Below are 17,401 nucleotides of genomic sequence, written 5' to 3'. Positions count from 1 at the left end.
TTACTTACGCCTCTTGGTAGTTGATAATAAAGGAAAGGAAATTTGTCCTCCTCTTGCCTTGAACTGTTCAACCAGGATTTCACTGTTGATTTTTCTAATGCCCCTATGCTTTGGCATTGACCACAGTCATTGCAATTTTGGTATCCACTCCATCAAAATGATTTTTCGCAGCTATAACCCATTGTACCACATCATCACATTTTTTTTCTTTGCACAGAGCAGCAATTGTTACTTGAATGGAATAATGGTTATTTATGTCTTTCCAAATCTTTCCTTAGCTCCAGTCCAATCTGTTTCTACTCAACTGACCAGAGAGCTCTGAAGTACTATGGCTAGAAGGATCAAGTCCATGAACCTGGATAGAGGTGGGGAATGACATCTTTATTTCATTAACTTCTAACAAAAATACAGCATTTAAAAAATTATGAATGAGGGCAACACATTTTGGGAATACTAGCAGTATATGTGACTCAGCCCAAAGAAATCACAGCCATTTTCATATCACACTGATTTAGTGCCAATATCTTGAAATATATTTTTGTTCATTACTATGCAAAATTACCTTCTAATAAGAATGACCGCTAGGCTCTATTTAAAAAGCACACACTGCTCAATCACATGATGACATTTTATAACTGTTTCATTATAATTGATTTCCTTTATAATGCTGTATTTTTTATTTTATGCGTTTTAAACATTTTGAGGAAAGGTCTATAAACTTTCACTACGCTGGCACATATGCTTCACTCAAGGTGCTGAAAAGCCAAAAATGCCTGGCTGTAGATGGTCCTGGTAAATCCGTTATTATTCTTGTTACATTTTTGTGTTAGTTAGAACCCCCTTTCCACTATGCTTTAGCATAATGAAGTGTTGTTCTAAATGTTCCTAGAGTGCTTCCCGTCCAAGCGCACTGACAGCTCAGAAAAGGTGGAGAACACATTGCAGAAGTCCTGTTGATCTGCATAGACTAAGTTAGACAAAAGGAGAAATCTCAATACACCTTCTTGCATTTTGCTATAAATCCCTCTAGCTGTTGTTTTTCTGCCCTGCCTGCCATCTGGCTCCTCCGACAGACCCAGAAGTGCACCTGTATCCAACACTTGAGGATGAGGAAAGCGCGTGTGAGCAAAGTCTGCTTTTCCTGATGCTGAAGCCACTTCCCCCCTTTCCTAGATGCAGGGTAATTTGCCTTTCTCATGAAACTGTTCTTTCACAGTCCCCCTTCCTAGAGAAAGGAGGAAGGGCCTGAAATTCACACTAAAACTTGAGAATGTTACAGCGCCATCTTTTGGGGGGCAGGACAAAGAAGGGAGACCCTTTCCCCTCAGACTCAGGAAAGCTGACCCTTTCTACCCTTGACCCTTGTTTCTGCCCTACTGGACAACTGTCCTTATGTATTTAATGGGTTTACGTCACAAATATTCTTTCTACCCAACGCCTACCAAAAACTTAGGAAATTTCAGTCCAGAGTCCAGCTCGAGTGACATTCTGGTCATGACCTCTTCTCATATTTTCACACGAAGTTATTGTGCATCTGCTCTGAGATGGCACTCAGTACTCTGACCACAGCCTCAATATCTGTGCCCGGCTCTCCTGATAAAATATAGTGCTACACTTGTTCTGGTATGTCACCAGATGTTCAAACCTATCAACAAATATACTTTATCCTCCAATCTCTCCTGATGTCATGACTTCATTATCTAGCTGAGATCCCATGTTGACCTTTGCAAGCATTTATTTCACAATACTGGATTTGGGAGAACACAGTGACTCTATTTCCATCTTGACGCAAGGTTGGAGGGTTCTAGCTTGCCAACCTCAAATTTTGGCCGAAGGTGTGGACACTAGAAGTTTGGTTTCTCAAGGCCAGGTAACAAGATGTTTGACTAAGGGCACAAGTACAAGATGTTTTGAGAATTAAGGAAGTAACTACAATTATTTGTTCCTTGTTTTGTGGTAAGGAAGTCTTTTGCCCGCCCCTTTTGCTTTGGGTGTAAAAGGACAAGGAGAAATAAACTCCTGGCTGTAGCAGTGACTCTTATCTTCTGTGTCTTATCTTTTCTCAATTCTCACTCCCTTTCAGGCACGTTCAATAGGTCAGCTGGTCTCAACAACTGGAAGCATTCTTACCCATATTTTGTTCTTCTTGGAAGCATTCTTACCCATATATTATTATATTATTTCTTCTTCTTCTTCTTCTTCTTCTTCTTCTTCTTCTTCTTCTTCTTCTTCTTCTTCTTCTTCTTCTTCTTCTTCCTCTTCCTCTTCTTCCTCCTCCTCCTCCTCCTCCTTCTCCTCCTCCTCCTTCTCCTCCTCCTCCTCCTCCTCCTCTTCCTCCTCCTCCTTCTCCTCCTCCTCCTCCTCCTCCTCTTCCTCCTCCTCCTCCTTTTCTTTTTCTTTTTTCTTTGGTTTTTCAAGACAGGGTTTCTCTGTAGCTTTGGAGCCTGTCCTGGAACTAGCTCTTGTAGCCCAGGCTGGCCTTGAACTTACAGAGATTCGCCTGCCTCTGCCTCCTGAGTGCTGGGTTTAAAGGCCTGTGCCACCACCGCCCAGCTATTTTGTTCTCCTTTAAAAAAAAAACACTTGTTATGCTACTGAGAATTTTATCTTTCCCTTTCCTCAATCAAGGGCAATGTTCCTTTCTCTTTTACAAAGCTTTGTCTGGAATGCCTTACAAACGAGTTGTGAAAAGTTCTTTTTCACTACCCTTCACCCAGTTTTCTTAAGTGAGCACTTTCCAAATACAAGTATTAAAACTTATTAAAATGTGGCCTTTAATCCCAGCACTAGGGAGGCAGAGGCAGATGGATATCTGTGAGTTCGAGGCCAGCCTGGAATACCCAGCAGGCTCCAGTACACCTAAGGATGTTACACAGAGAAACTAAGCCTGTCTTGGAAAAAAAGGCCTTATTAAAATGCAAATGAATTAAAACTTAATGGCTATATGGTGGTATTAAGGTGTGGGGTCCCTTAGAGGAAATGAGGCCAAAAGACTCCCCTCTTATAAATGGAATCAAATCTATTTGTATTGGTTACTTTTCTCACCGTTACCAAATACCCGTCATGAAGCAATAGAAAGTATTTATTTTGTTTGGCTCACTGTCTGGAGATATCATTCCATGATAGCAGCAAAGATATGCTAGTGGGAGTGGCTTGAGGGTATAGTGACAGAAACATGGAACTTTGCTTACATTTTGATGGACCAGGAAGCAGGCAAGGCTAAGTGTTTCCAGGCCACCCCTAGAGACCTACTTCTTTCAACTGGTCTCCAACTCCTAAAGGATCTACAACTTCTCAAAGCAGCATCACCAGGTGAAGACCAAGTGTTCAAACACGTAAGCCTGTGGGGCATTTTATATCTAAGAGGTACTACCCTTACAAAAGTGGCTTTAAAGAATATTCCACTCACTTGCCTTCTGAGTCAGTCAGTCACGGGAGGTCACAGCCATTCCCAGCAAGGAAGGCCACAGGCAATCTAATCTGTTGAAGTGTTGCTTTGGGACTGATCAGACTTCAGAACTATAAAAGGATAAATGTCTGATCTTTCTAAATTGCCCCTCTCTCTGGTACTCTGTTATAGCATTATGAGCAGACTAAGATGCCATATTTATAGTAAGACACAATTATTCTACTTTAGTCATAGGCACAAACACACACACATACAAAGGATGCAGTGAAGTCAGCAAAAGTAAAAAATTAAAAAGTCAATTAAATATTAATGAAGGAATGGCTAAATTTTTGTGGTATATTGATTCAATACAAGATTTCATAAGCATCAAGGCAAACCAGGAACCTATATATCAACACTGATACAATTTAAAAATACTGAGGAAAAATATAATTTGCAAAACTGTAAGTTCAGCATGACAACATTTATGTGTACCTTAAAGCACAGACACGCTACATGTCTAAAGACATGGACTGGAAGTGTACATATCAGCTCTGGAGTTACTATGAGGGCAGGATGGAAGTGTGGGGTTTCTTTAATACTGTTTATTTCTTTGAGAATAAATCTTAGCAAAAGTGGGTTTTTTTGTCAGTTACATTAGTTTCTACTCTTTTGCTAAGAATACTTGATAAAAATTTTAATGTTACAACTTATTCTCCAAAAATTGTATTTAGTTTTATTTATGCATAGATGTGCAAGCCTGCATGAATTTATCTGCATTATGTGCTTATAGGACCCCATGTCAGCCAGAAGAGGGAGTCAGATGCCTTGAAGTTACTGGTAGCTGGACCTTGGGAAAAGAACCCTGGTCCTATGCAGGAGCAGTAAGTGCTTTTAACTGCTGAGTTATCTCTGCAGCCTCTGTTGGAACTTCTTAATGTGCATATAAAAGGCTAGAAATAGGTTTTAGGTAACACATTCAATATAACATTTAAGGACCATTTCTTGAATTTTTTAAAGTTACAAATAATTAAACTAAATTAACTGGTTTATTTTTGGAAACATTTCCCAATAACTGATTTCCCTGCCCCATCTGGTTCCTTTCTCCAGAAGGTCAGAGAGGCTGCCTTATCTGATTAAGGTTAGTTCCTCTAGAGAGGGGTGAGTGCCTCAAAACCCCCCAAGACTTTATCAAATAAGGAAGATTAACTGCAGGATAAGACTGGTGTGACCTGGAGCACAGATATATTTCACCCGAGACCACTGAATATCCTTGGGTCCATTCATCTCCCCTAAAACCCATTCTCAATGACCTCACTCTTCCTTTATCTGCAGTTTTGTTTTTCACACTCTCGTGATCTGCGGTCTGAAAATACTAAATGGAGAAACTGCAGAAATAAACATGCACACTTTTAAACTGCAAACCATACTGAGAATATAATGAAGTTTCCCATTATCTTAACTCTGTCCCACTGGCCCACTGATAACTGTGTGGAGGGCCAGGTTATCAAACAGACTATTGGCAGTAGGCAGATGTTTCGTACAGTTCAGAGAATAATCTATAGTTGTACTTTTAGCTTTGAATGAGTGAGTTATTAAGTAGATTGCAAGCAAAAGGTAAAAGAATAAATGCTGAGTCACAGACAAAGAGTTAGAGGCCAAAACAATATCAAACAGGACATCCACAATATCCAATAGAGACACTGGCGTACTCCAACTGAGAAAGCAAACGAAAGGTAATGTCATCCAATCAGGTCGCTTACAAGTACCTACCAGAAAGAGCCTTAAAACAGTCAGCTAGAATTCCAGAGTGAGAAAGTATAGCACAAATAATAAAAACCCAGACACAGATATTGGGGTTCAACCTATAGATCAGAGAGCGAAGCAGCCAAACTAGTTAGCCATACAGGCCAGGGAGTTGTCACACACCCCATAATCCCAGGACTCAGGAGACTGAGGCAGCTGGGTGGTTTGTGGTGCACGCCTTTAATCCCAGCACTCAGGAGGCAGAGGCGGGCAGATCTAGAGCCTAGTTCTAGGATAGGCTCCAAAGCTACAGAGAAACCCTGTCTAGAAAATCCAGAGAGAGAGAGAGACAGAGAGAGAGAGAGAGAGAGAGAGAGAGAGAGAGAGAGAGAGAAAGAGAAAGAGAGGGGGGGGGGCAGAAGGACCTCTGTTAGTTCAAGGCCACTGTGGGTGAGATTGAATTTGTCTAAAAGAGAAACAGAGCTCACACAAAGGTGATCCCAACACTTGGGATAATATGCCTTGAATCTCAGCACTAGGGAGGTGGAGACGAGAGCGATATGGCTGAGCAGAGAGAGGAATGTAAGGGGAAGTGACAGAAGCTCAGTGGAGTGTGGAGTCTGAGGTTTGGCAGAACAAGGACTGCCCCTTTGGTCTGAGCATTGGTAGAGGTAAAAGGTCTCTTTAATGGTTGACTGCTTTGCTTTTCTAATCTTCAGCTTCAACCCCAATATCTGCTTCTGGGTTTTTATTATTTGTGCCACAAGAGAGTCTTGGACAAAGCAGAATACAGGCTGGGTAAGGTTTCTAAGTAATAGAACAAATAGCAACAGCAGACAGATAACATCAAATCAAATGTTTACAAACAACCAGCAGAAATCAACTTGCAAAAGTGTCAGCTGGTGTCCTCTGTGGGAGTCCACAGAAGTGGATCCCCTAGGTTAGAGAATTCAGACCGAATCTTGCTCCTTCAAGGTTCTACGACAGGAGGTTTGACCTAATGTGTGGCTACTAACAGGATGCTTTGACCTAGGCTGTGGTTATTTGATGTTTTGGGTATTAAGAAGGTAACTACTTTGTTCTTTGTACTTGATAAAGAAGCCTTTTGTCTTCCCTCTCCTTCCATATAATGCCTATGAGAAATAAACATGAAGCAAATCTCGGTATTTTCTGGCTGTCCTCCCAGCTCTATCAGTTGTCTCTGTCTCTTTCTTAATCTTCATGTTTCACTCTAAGCATGGCTGATGTCGCCCGGAGGCAGGTGGCACTTTGGACGTGGGGCTTGGATTAGGAAGGTCATGTGATAGACATGGCAGAGGAATAAAGACACTGCAGGGGTAGAAGTGAAAAGTGAGCACTCGGATAAATAGTAAACATGGAAGTACGGGGAGTTTATCGCGGGAGTAAAAAATTGTAAATAAAATTTGTAGATAGGAAATAGAAGTCAGCTGTCTGTAAATTTACTTGGGTATATTTTGAAAGCCAGGAGAACCGGGTGCAGCAGCAACAAGTGCAGACAAGTATTAGAGTTTGTAAATAGTTCAAACTTCCTGCTCCCTTCCCCAAACTAGTGGTGTGGTGCAGCTGCCACCATTTTCAAACTGCAATACAGAATCAGCAAGTACATAATATTAATTATGACCAACCTTGGCAAGCATATACTTTGCCTAAGACTTACTCCTATGGCAGCATCACGGCAAAGTGGTCCTCTTTTATGGCTACATCTTCCTGTTTCACTAGCTAAGGTATTAAACCCTTATTTTGAAGCAGTAGCTTGTTTGGTACAGAAAAGCCAGAATCTAGGTGATCTAATGTGATCAATGTTCCTTATCCTAAGCAACAGGTTGGTTGTTATTTCAAAATAATGATTCTTGGGCAATTGCGTTTGTTCAATTTTTAGATCAAATTGATAAATACTTTCTAGCTAATCGATTACTGCAATTTGCACAAACACATTCCTTTATTTTTCTTAAAACTGTAATGGAAGATTCCTTAAAGGATGCTTGCTATGTTAATTTTTACAGATGGTTCTTCTAATAGAAAAATAGCATATGTTGGTGATGGTAAAGTATATGTAGTACAAACAGATCTGGTCTCAGCTCAAATAGTTGAGCTATGAGCTGTTGCTATGGTATTTCAACTTTTTGCAGAGAATGAATTTAATTTACATACTGACAGTCATTACATTTTTAGAGTTCTTCAGGTCATTGAGATTGTCCCCTGCATTGGAACTAGTAATAGTCAGGATAGAATACTATTCCAGAAAATTCAAAATGCCATCCATCAAAGAAAATTGCCATGCTTCGTGGGTCATATTAGGGCATATTCCTCGTCCATTGCCTGAACAGAATGTTTTAGCTGAAAAATTTACTCAATTGATTGCTTTATCTCAACTTGAGCTTGCTCAGTGATCACATGCTTTACATCATCAAAATGGTAAAAGTTTAAGAAAACAATTTGGTTTAACAAGAGAAATTGCTCGTCAGATTGTTAAGCAATGCGATGGATGCCCATAATATTTACCTGTGCCTCATTCTGGAGTAAATTCTTTTTTTTTTTTGGTTTTTTCGAGACAAGGTTTCTCTGTGGTTTTGGAGCCTGTCCTGGAACTAGCTCTTGTAGACCAGGCTGGTCTCGAACTCACAGAGATCCGCCTGCCTCTGCCTCCCGAGTGCTGGGATTACAGGCGTGCGCCACCACCGCCCGGCCCTGGAGTAAATTTTTGAGGTCTGCTTCCTAATCATTTATGGCAAATGGATGTTTCTCATATTGCAGAATTTGGCAAACTAAGATATGTGCATGTGGCAACAGACACACATTCAGGTTTCTTAATGGCCATTGCACAAACTGAAGAAGCCACTAAGCACACGATAACTCATTGCTTAAAATGGTTTTCATGTATGGGATTCCTAAAATTATAAAAGTAGATAATGGATCTGGATATATTAGTAAAGCATTTCAACAATTTTGTTCCCAGTGGAATAGTGAATATAAAATAGACATTCCTTATAATCCTCAAGGACAACAAATTGTGGAGGGAGCATGCCCATGGCTCCTTGAAAACACAACTTCAAAAGATAAAAAGGGGGAGTTATACCCTCAGTCACCACATAATGCCTTAAATCATGCCCTTTTTACTCTCAATTTCCTGAATGTGGATGCCACCATGAAGACAGATTTTGGCATGGTGGCACCAGAGCAACCTTTGCTAAAGCAAAATGGAAAGACCTTTGCACTAAATTGGAAAGGACCCAATGCTGTTTTAATATGGAGTGGAAGGCATATTTGTGTGTTTTCACAGGAGGAGAATGAAGCTCAGTGGTTGCCTGACTGTTTGGTGTAGTATGTGGAATTATAGTATTGACCTGACAATGTTTGTAACACTTCAGTTCACTATGGAGATGTAACTGGTTAGAAAATGGTTGGAGCTTATCTGAGAAAATTTTGACATAATGCTAATGAGTCCTTAGATTTGATACATTTAATAAGACAAATTTGGATTTTGATGCAGCTAAAACTGCTAAAGATATCCTAGACCAACTTAAAAAGACCATCCCATTTTGGTCATCCTTTATTAGGAGGTATTGTGGCCATAGGAGCACGTTGATTGCAAAGCATTATTTGTTTGCGTAAGATTATCTAGTTACTTGTGAACTCTCTCAATGGAAAGTTGGTTCAGAGGTGCAGGGCGTCTAGCTAAGTATTCTCCCTTAATCCCTTATGAATAGAGTCTAATCAGTGATGGGTAAGATCTTTTTCCCTCCAGGCAGCTTAAGACAGGAAGTCCAGGATGGAATGTACGTACTGATAATTTGGAAGGCAGAAGAAGAAGACCTAAGGGCTGGAGAGATGGCTCAGAGGTTAAGAACATTGCCTGCTCTTCCAAAGGTCCTGAGTTCAATTCCCAGCAACCACATGGTGGCTCACAACCATCTGTAATGGGGTCTGGTGCCCTCTTTTGGCCTGCAGGCATACACACAGACAAAATATTGTAAACATAATAAATAAACAAACAAACAAATAAATAAATAAATAAATAAGATGACCTAAGGAAATGTCGGGCGGTGGTGGTGCACGCCTTTAATCCCAGTACTCGGGAGGCAGAGGCAGGCGGATCTCTGTGAGTCTGTGGTCTACAAGAGCTAGTTCCAGGACAGGAACCAAAAGCTACGGAGAAACCCTGTCTCGAAAACCAAAAAATAAAAATATAAAATAAAGCAAAGCGGGAAATGTGGGAGTTCACAGAAGCGCGTCTGTTTCACCTTGTCTAAAGGTCAAAGAGTTCAGACCAGTTCTTGCTCCTTCAAGGTTATATGACAGGAGGTTTTGACCTAGGGAGTGGTTCTTGATGTTTTGGGTTTTAAGAAGGTAACTACTTTGTTCTTTGTATCTTGGTAAAGAAGCCTTTTGTCTTCCCCCTCCTTTCTGGATTGAGGTACGTGAGGCCTCTGAGAAATAAACGAGGCAAATCTCAGTAGTTACTGGACGTCCTCTCTAAAAGTTCTCTCTTATCTATCTCTTTCTTAATCCTCATGCACCCCTCTAGGCATGGACAGATAAGCTAGGAGGGACCCAACTGATGTTGTCACCTGAATGTGGGTTGCGACAGATCTCCACACAATTTCTTCTCCATGGGTGAGCTTCTGTACCGTTGCACTTCTGCCTATTCCCACTGTAAGCATTTTTATATGATAGCATAAGCAACAGTAACCTGGGTTGGAAATGGTTTATCATCTAATGCTATCAGGGGCCGACTGTGTTTACTTTGGGTCTGTTCTTCCCTCTCCTTGTTACAGAGGTGGGGGAAACAACATTGCTTCCAGAGCCAGCCTCTCAGTGAGCACAAATAGCATAGAACAGTTTACTAATAAAATGTGCATCATAACAGTGCTTATATTCAAATAACTTTGTTTAAGAACGGCCCTAACGTTTGAGAGAAGTCAGTAGGACAGTTTGGGTGTGTCAAATAGACTAGCATTTCCTTTAAATGAAAGGTTACAGTTCTTACTTTAATGAGGAAAGCAAAACAAAACTGAACAAATGTTGAGGTTGCTAGGATCTACAATAAAAAACAAATGATCCATGAAACTGTGAAGAAGTAAAAAGAAATTCATCCTTCTTTTACTGTGGTACCTCAAAATACAAAAGGAATAGCCACAGAGTAATAGATGTGGCAGGTACTTAAGATAGGAAGGGCACTATATACATCACTACCACCCACAGCTTCGGGTGTCTAGTGGACATTTTGGAAAATACACTTTGCACATGAGGCGGGCTACTGTAGTCCTCTAAAATTTCAAGCATCTCCCACTTCCTTCTTCTCTGGGAAGAGGGATAAGTAGGAAACCCAGAATAAGCCTTCTAGCTTTACTTGCTTTTAGTTGACTGTGAAAACGTCACTAATACATTATCCGAGTAATACATTATCAGTTTCCTACCACTTCACCATAGAGGACACCTACAACTGAGGCTACTCAATGGGATAAAATGGTTTCTTGCTTTTTTTTTTTAAGTTTCTTTTTGTTCTTCTTTGTCCTAACAGCAAGGTTAACTACTCTTGAGAAAAGGAGTAGTTAATTTATAAGGACATGAACTTAGTAATTAGCAACTCACTCCTGGTTTATAGAAAGTAGAACATTTGAAAACTTCAGATAACATTAAAACATGGATCATCTGGGAAAAATCACAGAGACAGCTGACAGTGGTAGCTCACAGACACTGAACTGACATCTGGGGAACCTGTATGGAACGGAATTAGGCCCTTTGTATGTGGGTGATAACGAGCTTGATCTGTTTGGGGTGGGAGGCCTGGCAGTGAGACCAGGACTTATCCTGGGTGCATGAACTGGCTTGCTGGAGCCCATTACCTATAGTGGGATACCTTGCCCAGCCGGATTCAGTGGGAAGGGGCTTGGTCCTGTCTCAACTTGGTATCCCAGACTTTGATGATTCCCCAAGGGAGGCATTATCCCTCTGAGGAGTGGATAGTGAGTAGGATGTGGGGGGAGGGGCGGAGGCAGGGGAGGCAGAGGGAGGGGGAACTGGGGTTGGAATGTAAAATGAAAAATTTTTTAAATTAAATAAAAAATGTGAATCATCTAACACAAAGCATGTAATTTGCTGCTCTCTTTTTTAAAACTAAAAGCAGACATATTGGAGATACTTGGTTTATAAGTGTCCAACCTAGGGCCCAAGAGCCACATGCAGCCAAAGATGGCTATGAGTGCAGCCCAATACCAAAATCAAATACTTAAAACACTGTGAGATTTTTCTTGTATAAATTGAAGGTTTTAGAGATAAGGTTTAATACATCCTATGAGCCTATGGGGACATTCTCACTCAAACAATCACAAGAGCTTTCTGGCAGTGAAATGGTGAGTTTACCCTAGGTATGTACTGAAAAAAAACTTAGAATATCGAGCGTTTTATATACTTCTGTTTCAGGCACCCACTGGGGTCTTAGGACACAGCTGTCATAGGGAAGGGAAGCTACTGTACAATAGCTACATTTTTTCATTCTGTACTTCCAATAGCTAAAGGATTTTAAAGTTCTATATAGACCTTTTACTAAATTCTCATTAAATCAGAACTATTCACTTGAAGGTCTGATTGAAGTATTTCCTGTCTCATTTTTGATTTTACCTCTTTATTTTCCTGCTTGCATATCACCATATTTCAGATTTCAATCTCTCCACTCCACTCGCTTTACCCACAAATCCTAGCTTCTGCTCTTGTTGTTCTTCAAAGCTACTGAAACTGAACTTTTCTCTTCCACAGGTCTCTGGCTCTTCATTCTAGCCTCTAGGAGTTCCTAACAATGCCTTAATTTTCTAGAAGAGTCACAGTGACTGGTCCAAAAGATGATGAAAGAAAGCAAACTTTTGGAGTGCACTGCTAAAATTACTAGACCACTCGCTTCCACCAATCCTAAAGGAAGGATGTTGTAAGGCAGTATTTGAAACCTATGACAGACATCTCTGCTGCCACCCACTTACCTGATTGTCTCCACCAATGTATTTGGTAAATGAACTTACTTAGACTTTCTTTTGTGACATAAGAGATCATGTAATCTCTTCCAAAGTAGAACATGCCACTAAAACAACTTGAATCCATCTTTGAAGGCTATAGTTACTCATATTTGGGTCAGAATAAACTATCATCTTATTTTCTTTGGAGTAAGAATCTTGTCTTACCCTAATACCTACAAGGTTATAAGGAAAAAGTCACCGTTTCCCACTCTTATACATTATACAGTTCTATACCAGCGGTTCTTCAATGGATGAGTTTGCCTCCAGGAGAGCACTGGCAATCTCTGGAGATATTTTTAGCAGCCAAAATTCATAACTTTGGTATCTTATGATGCCAGAGGTGACACTAAATAGTTTACAACACAGAGGACAGTTCCCTACAATAAACAATGGGCTGGCTATAAATGCTATCAGTGGCAAGGTTGAGAAACCCTGGTCTAGCCCTTAGGAAAGAAATCCAGCGTGGGAATAAGACAGCCAGTGTGCAAGGAGCCTGAGAGAAGATTAGAGTTTCCAGAGAAAATTTTTATGATTAGTGGTCTTGGCATGGGGAGGGGTGCGGAGAATGGGAAACAGATGTATTTGTATCTGAAAAAAAAATCTGACATTTCTATATTGATAAAGAGAAATGTTTTCTACAAGCCCATGTTTTGGTAAACAAAAGTAATGTTAGTTGGGACTATGGGTAATCTTTTTGGCAACAGACACATAGGAAAAGGTAGAATAAAGTTGTGACCATTTTTTATTTTGAGACAGGGTTTCTCTGTAGCTTTGGTGCCTGTCCCGGAACTAGCTCTTGTAGACCATGCTGGCCTCGAACTCACAGAGATCTATCTACCTGCCTTTGCCTCCCAAGTGCTGGGATTAAAGGCAAGCACCACCATCACCCGGCTGTGACTGATTTCTATAGTGGAGAAGTTTCTCAGTCTGTAACATGATGCAGACTAGAAAACATTCTGTCTCTCTGTAAAATGATCATACCAGCTGTTCTTATATTATTTTTTTAATTTTTTAAAATGATTTATTTGTTCTGTGTACAGTGTTCTGTATGCTTGCAGGCCAGAAGAGGGCACCAGATCTCATTTTGGATGGTTGTGAGCCATCATGTGGTTGCTGGGAATTGAACTCAGGACCTTTGGAAGAGCAGGCAGTGCTCTTAACCTCTGAGCCATCTCTCCAGACCTCTTATATTATTTTTAATCAAAAATTTTGATCAAGCAGAGTATTTCCCTATCTTGATACTTTTATTTACACATCTCCTTGGCCTTACTCTCTGTTCTTCTGTTGTTTTACCCAAATCTATGCTACTCCTCCTTTGGGTGGTCAGTCCAAGGTCCATCTCCTATCTGCCCATACTACTTCCTCAATAGTAGCAATACTCTGTTTCCTCATGTCCTAATATGCACTTTTTAAAACACACATGCCCCATCTCCCCAGTTAAAAACAGAAGTTCAATGGTGTCAGGTACCCTGTTGTAAACATACACATCTCCAAAACTTGCCCATGTACTTTACATAAAGATAACTTTCTCCCATTTCTCTCAGTGTTACTGGTAAGGGGTTTTGACTGTATCAATAGCTAATGTTTCCCAAGTCTTTACCACATGCAAAAATCTATTCTAAGTAGATAATATCTGATTTAATCCATTGCTCTCCCCCTTTGCAGAAAAGGCAATGGAAGGTGAATGGGGAGTCACTTTCTAAAGTTATCAGACTCAGAGGTGATAGAACTCCAATGTCAGCAGCCTGACTCCAGAACTTACAACATACAAAGTGCTTCTGATCCATCTGTGAGGAAGTAAAAGACCAGCGGCAGAGGCAGGCAGAGCATCCTACCGGAACCTGAATGTCAGGAGACTTTGAAGCACTGGGCATTGCCTCTGAAGTCTTCATTTGCAAATGAAGCCACTAATACTGACTTCAGAGGGGTCACAGAAAGAATGAAAATCTCAGATATGAAATATTGTCCCAGTCTGTAGCTGATTCCTAGCAGAAGCCAGGTTTTCAGTTCGTCTGTGAATAGGGACTATGTTTAGCCTAGGCTTACACTTCTGTACCTTGTTTGTTTAGAGATAAGGTCTTGCCATGGAGACCAGGCTGACCTAGAACTCTCAACCTTCCTGCTTTTGTCTCTAGAGCAGGGAGTTACAGGTATATGTCACTGCTCTGGCTCCTTTCTCTACTCTGTCACTTTCTGTCGCAGCGATCTATATAGTTAACTCTGATTGAGTGCATCTGAGGCTCTCGACCTCAACAGCACTGCATAGCCCTAAAGGCTAAACTCTCGCATCATTCTCTGTTACAGCACTCTTCTTTCCCTCCTAGAGTCTAAAACCAGTCTCCAAGGAGCCTCTCTGCTCCTTAATAATCCCCTTTATTGCTCTCTCCTCTGAACTCAGGGATACACTGTGAACTCCCTAGGGTTCGTTCCACAGCTACATGACATGTGCTTAGGTAGATGTAGTTCTAAAACCCTGAGGACAGAATCCTTGACCATACATGTTTTGGTCCATATTGCATTGGCTATAGGACCCAGTGGCTCATACATGGTAGCAAGGACATTTACTAAAAGCTGAGTAGATGTTGGTCTCTTCTAAGGGTCTTACATGAACATATGAACTCATTTAGTCTTCACAACAACCCCATAATTGGTACTATCAGTTTTCCCCCCATTTTATAGATCAGAAAATTGAGACTAAGGTTATACCACAGAGCCTGACTAAGGTTATAGCACAGAGCCTAGCTAAGGTTATACCACAGAGCCTGGCTAAGGTTATACCACAGAACCTGGGCTCTATAACCAAGCAGCTCTATATTTAAGCAGCTTGGCTTCAGAATCTACTTTCCTAACTACCATGCTACAGTTAAAATTCAGTAAAATATGCTAATTTGTGTAAAAGAGATCCCAAACCTATTGAGGACTATAAACGAAGAAATCCAAATAAAACACAACTGTGCTACCTCCACTGAAGGAGTAGCAGCAGTAGCGTTTGCCAAATTCAACTAATCCGTTGTATAAAATCTCTACATCCCCAAATTAAGCTGTTACTTGTTAAGATGTTTATGAAAATTAGGTGAGATCAGAAGCTGGAAGAGCACCAAGAACATGTAGGTTACATAAACAGCGGATCAAATAGAAGAATCCCAGACATTATTATTAAGCAACAATTATAAAACAGTAATAAATAATAATCAGGAGAACCTACTTTTACTCCTTTGTGACAATACACTAACTTCACTAATTTTCTGAACACTCAAACCTTGTAAAGCAATCAAATAACATTAATTATCTATAATGTGAGACAAGGAGGTGTGGAAAGAGGTGTGGCGTGCTGCCGCCTCCAGGCTTGAGACTGAAAAGAAAGAAGAGCCTTTGATTCACTACAGTAAATGCAAAGGGACATATTAGAAAACAATAAAGTCCCAAGGAACTACTTGTACTAACAACCACAAGTGTGCCTAAATGTACGAGAGGTTTGGTTTGGAAAGCACACTGTAAGAGGCCAAAGGACATCACAGAGCAGACAAGGTACGTGTGGCAATGCTGATCCTGACACCTTGAGTGAGTCAAACCTTTGTGTGGCTACAGAGACCCAAAATAAACACAAATGTTAGATAATTAGTTTTTTGGGCAAGCTTTAAGGTCTCTGAAGCCATTGGATCCTCCCCTCGTCAATAGCTTATAAAACCAGAAATGAATACTGCAGGATTTTGATTTCTATCCCCCCACATAATGGGATCTGCGTCTTATCTGAATTGAGACTTGACATCTACCCAAGAAAATAATTACTACTGTTTAGCTGGAGGTTTTCCAGTTCACCACCAGCACCACCAGCACCACCAGCACCACCACCAGCACCAAGGCAAAGGCATTCATTCGATTATCCTTTTCCTTAAGAGTTGATCCTAAGCCGGGCGGTGGTGGCGCACGCCTTTAATCCCAGCACTCGGGAGGCAGAGGCAGGTGGATCTCTGTGAGTTCGAGACCAGCCTGGTCTACAGAGCTAGTTCCAGGACAGGCTCCAAAACCACAGAGAAACCCTGTCTCGAAAAACCAAAAAAAAAAAAAAAAAAAAAAAAAAAAAAAAAAAAAAAAGAGTTGATCCTAGGGAATCTGTGAATCACCTAAGCTGAAAAACACCCTCTAGGAAAGCTGTCTATTTCAGGAACCTGCAGAAACACATCATATAGTCCAGCAAAAATAGAGGCTTCCACAGTGGTTCTCTTGGCCACTGTCCACTCCGATATGAGGGTCTTCTGTTATTCTGGAATACAGTCTGTCTTCCGCACTGGGCTGAGTATCTGTCTAATTCCAAGACTAGAAAGCCCAGGGGAATCACAGGAGGTCAGAAAGATGCAGGTGTGAGAGAGGCTCTCCTTAGTTCAAGTTTGAGGAAGGGGACTAGAATGGGCTTTTGAGATCCTGAGATCCCCACAGTCTAAAGTCGGACCGTCCAAGGGAGCCGCTCAGTTCACAACAGTGAGATAAAGCTGAAGAAATCCTTTCCCTGAATGGTAAGTTCCAGCAATACGAGGTCCCTTCCAGCTTTTCCAGCTGGGCTGCTGAAGGCAAGAGGGTGACTCGAAGACTAGGCCTAGATTTTAATTCTTTAAAGAAGGTGATAGTCACCGGGGAAATGTGGCATGAGAGGTAACATTTCTGCAAAATGCTTCCGAGGACCCTTGATTTGCAGGTTGTCTGGGACTCAGTAATAGTCTTAGCAAAGGGCATCTTGCCGAGGCGGCCCTCCGATTCCAGGCGTGTTTGTTCCGCCGAAGCTTCTAGACCAGCCCCTTCCTTCTGCCTACTTGCTGCCGCACCTGCCCTCCCCAAAGAAGCTGAAGCAGGCTGGGAGGCTGGGACCGATCCTGAAGGAAATCGAGATGGCGGTGTCCCGCCAGTGAAAGGTCTGAGGAGACAGCCCCCAGGCCCAGAGCTCCCCTAGACCATTAGGAGAAGATGCCGTGGCCGGGGATCAGTGTCGCCCCGGACCCCCCGAAACTGTCGTTTCGAACACACTCACCAGCCCGCCCGCACGCCACAGCTGCAGCGCAGAGGTCGCCATCCTTGTCTTGCTCAGGTCAGCCTGCTAAGCCTCAGGGCTAGACACTCTGGGTGGGGCAAACTCGGGCCCCGCCCACTCCTGCTCATCCTCCCCTCACACACCCCCTGGAGTCCCCGCCCACTCCCGCCTACGGAACCCCAGGAGAGACACACGCTCTCCCCGCTTGCTCCCTAC

General features: G+C 41.6%; 1 protein-coding gene across 1 annotated transcript in view; it reads right to left on the bottom strand.

The window, feature by feature from the left end:
- The window catches only part of Acadsb (acyl-CoA dehydrogenase short/branched chain), a 42,170-nt gene extending 24,769 nt beyond the window's left edge, over positions 1-17,401 (bottom strand). Inside the window, exon 1 of the mRNA XM_075972531.1 lies at positions 17,186-17,401. Within this exon, the coding sequence (XP_075828646.1) occupies positions 17,186-17,227 (42 nt within the window). The 5' untranslated portion in view covers positions 17,228-17,401. The remainder of the gene's footprint in view (positions 1-17,185) is intronic.

This window comes from Microtus pennsylvanicus, chromosome 5 (genome assembly GCF_037038515.1).
Source record: "Microtus pennsylvanicus isolate mMicPen1 chromosome 5, mMicPen1.hap1, whole genome shotgun sequence".
Taxonomy (NCBI): Eukaryota; Metazoa; Chordata; class Mammalia; order Rodentia; family Cricetidae; genus Microtus; species Microtus pennsylvanicus.
Note: the sequence above shows the minus strand (reverse complement) of the source record. Positions and strands in the feature narration are given on the sequence as shown.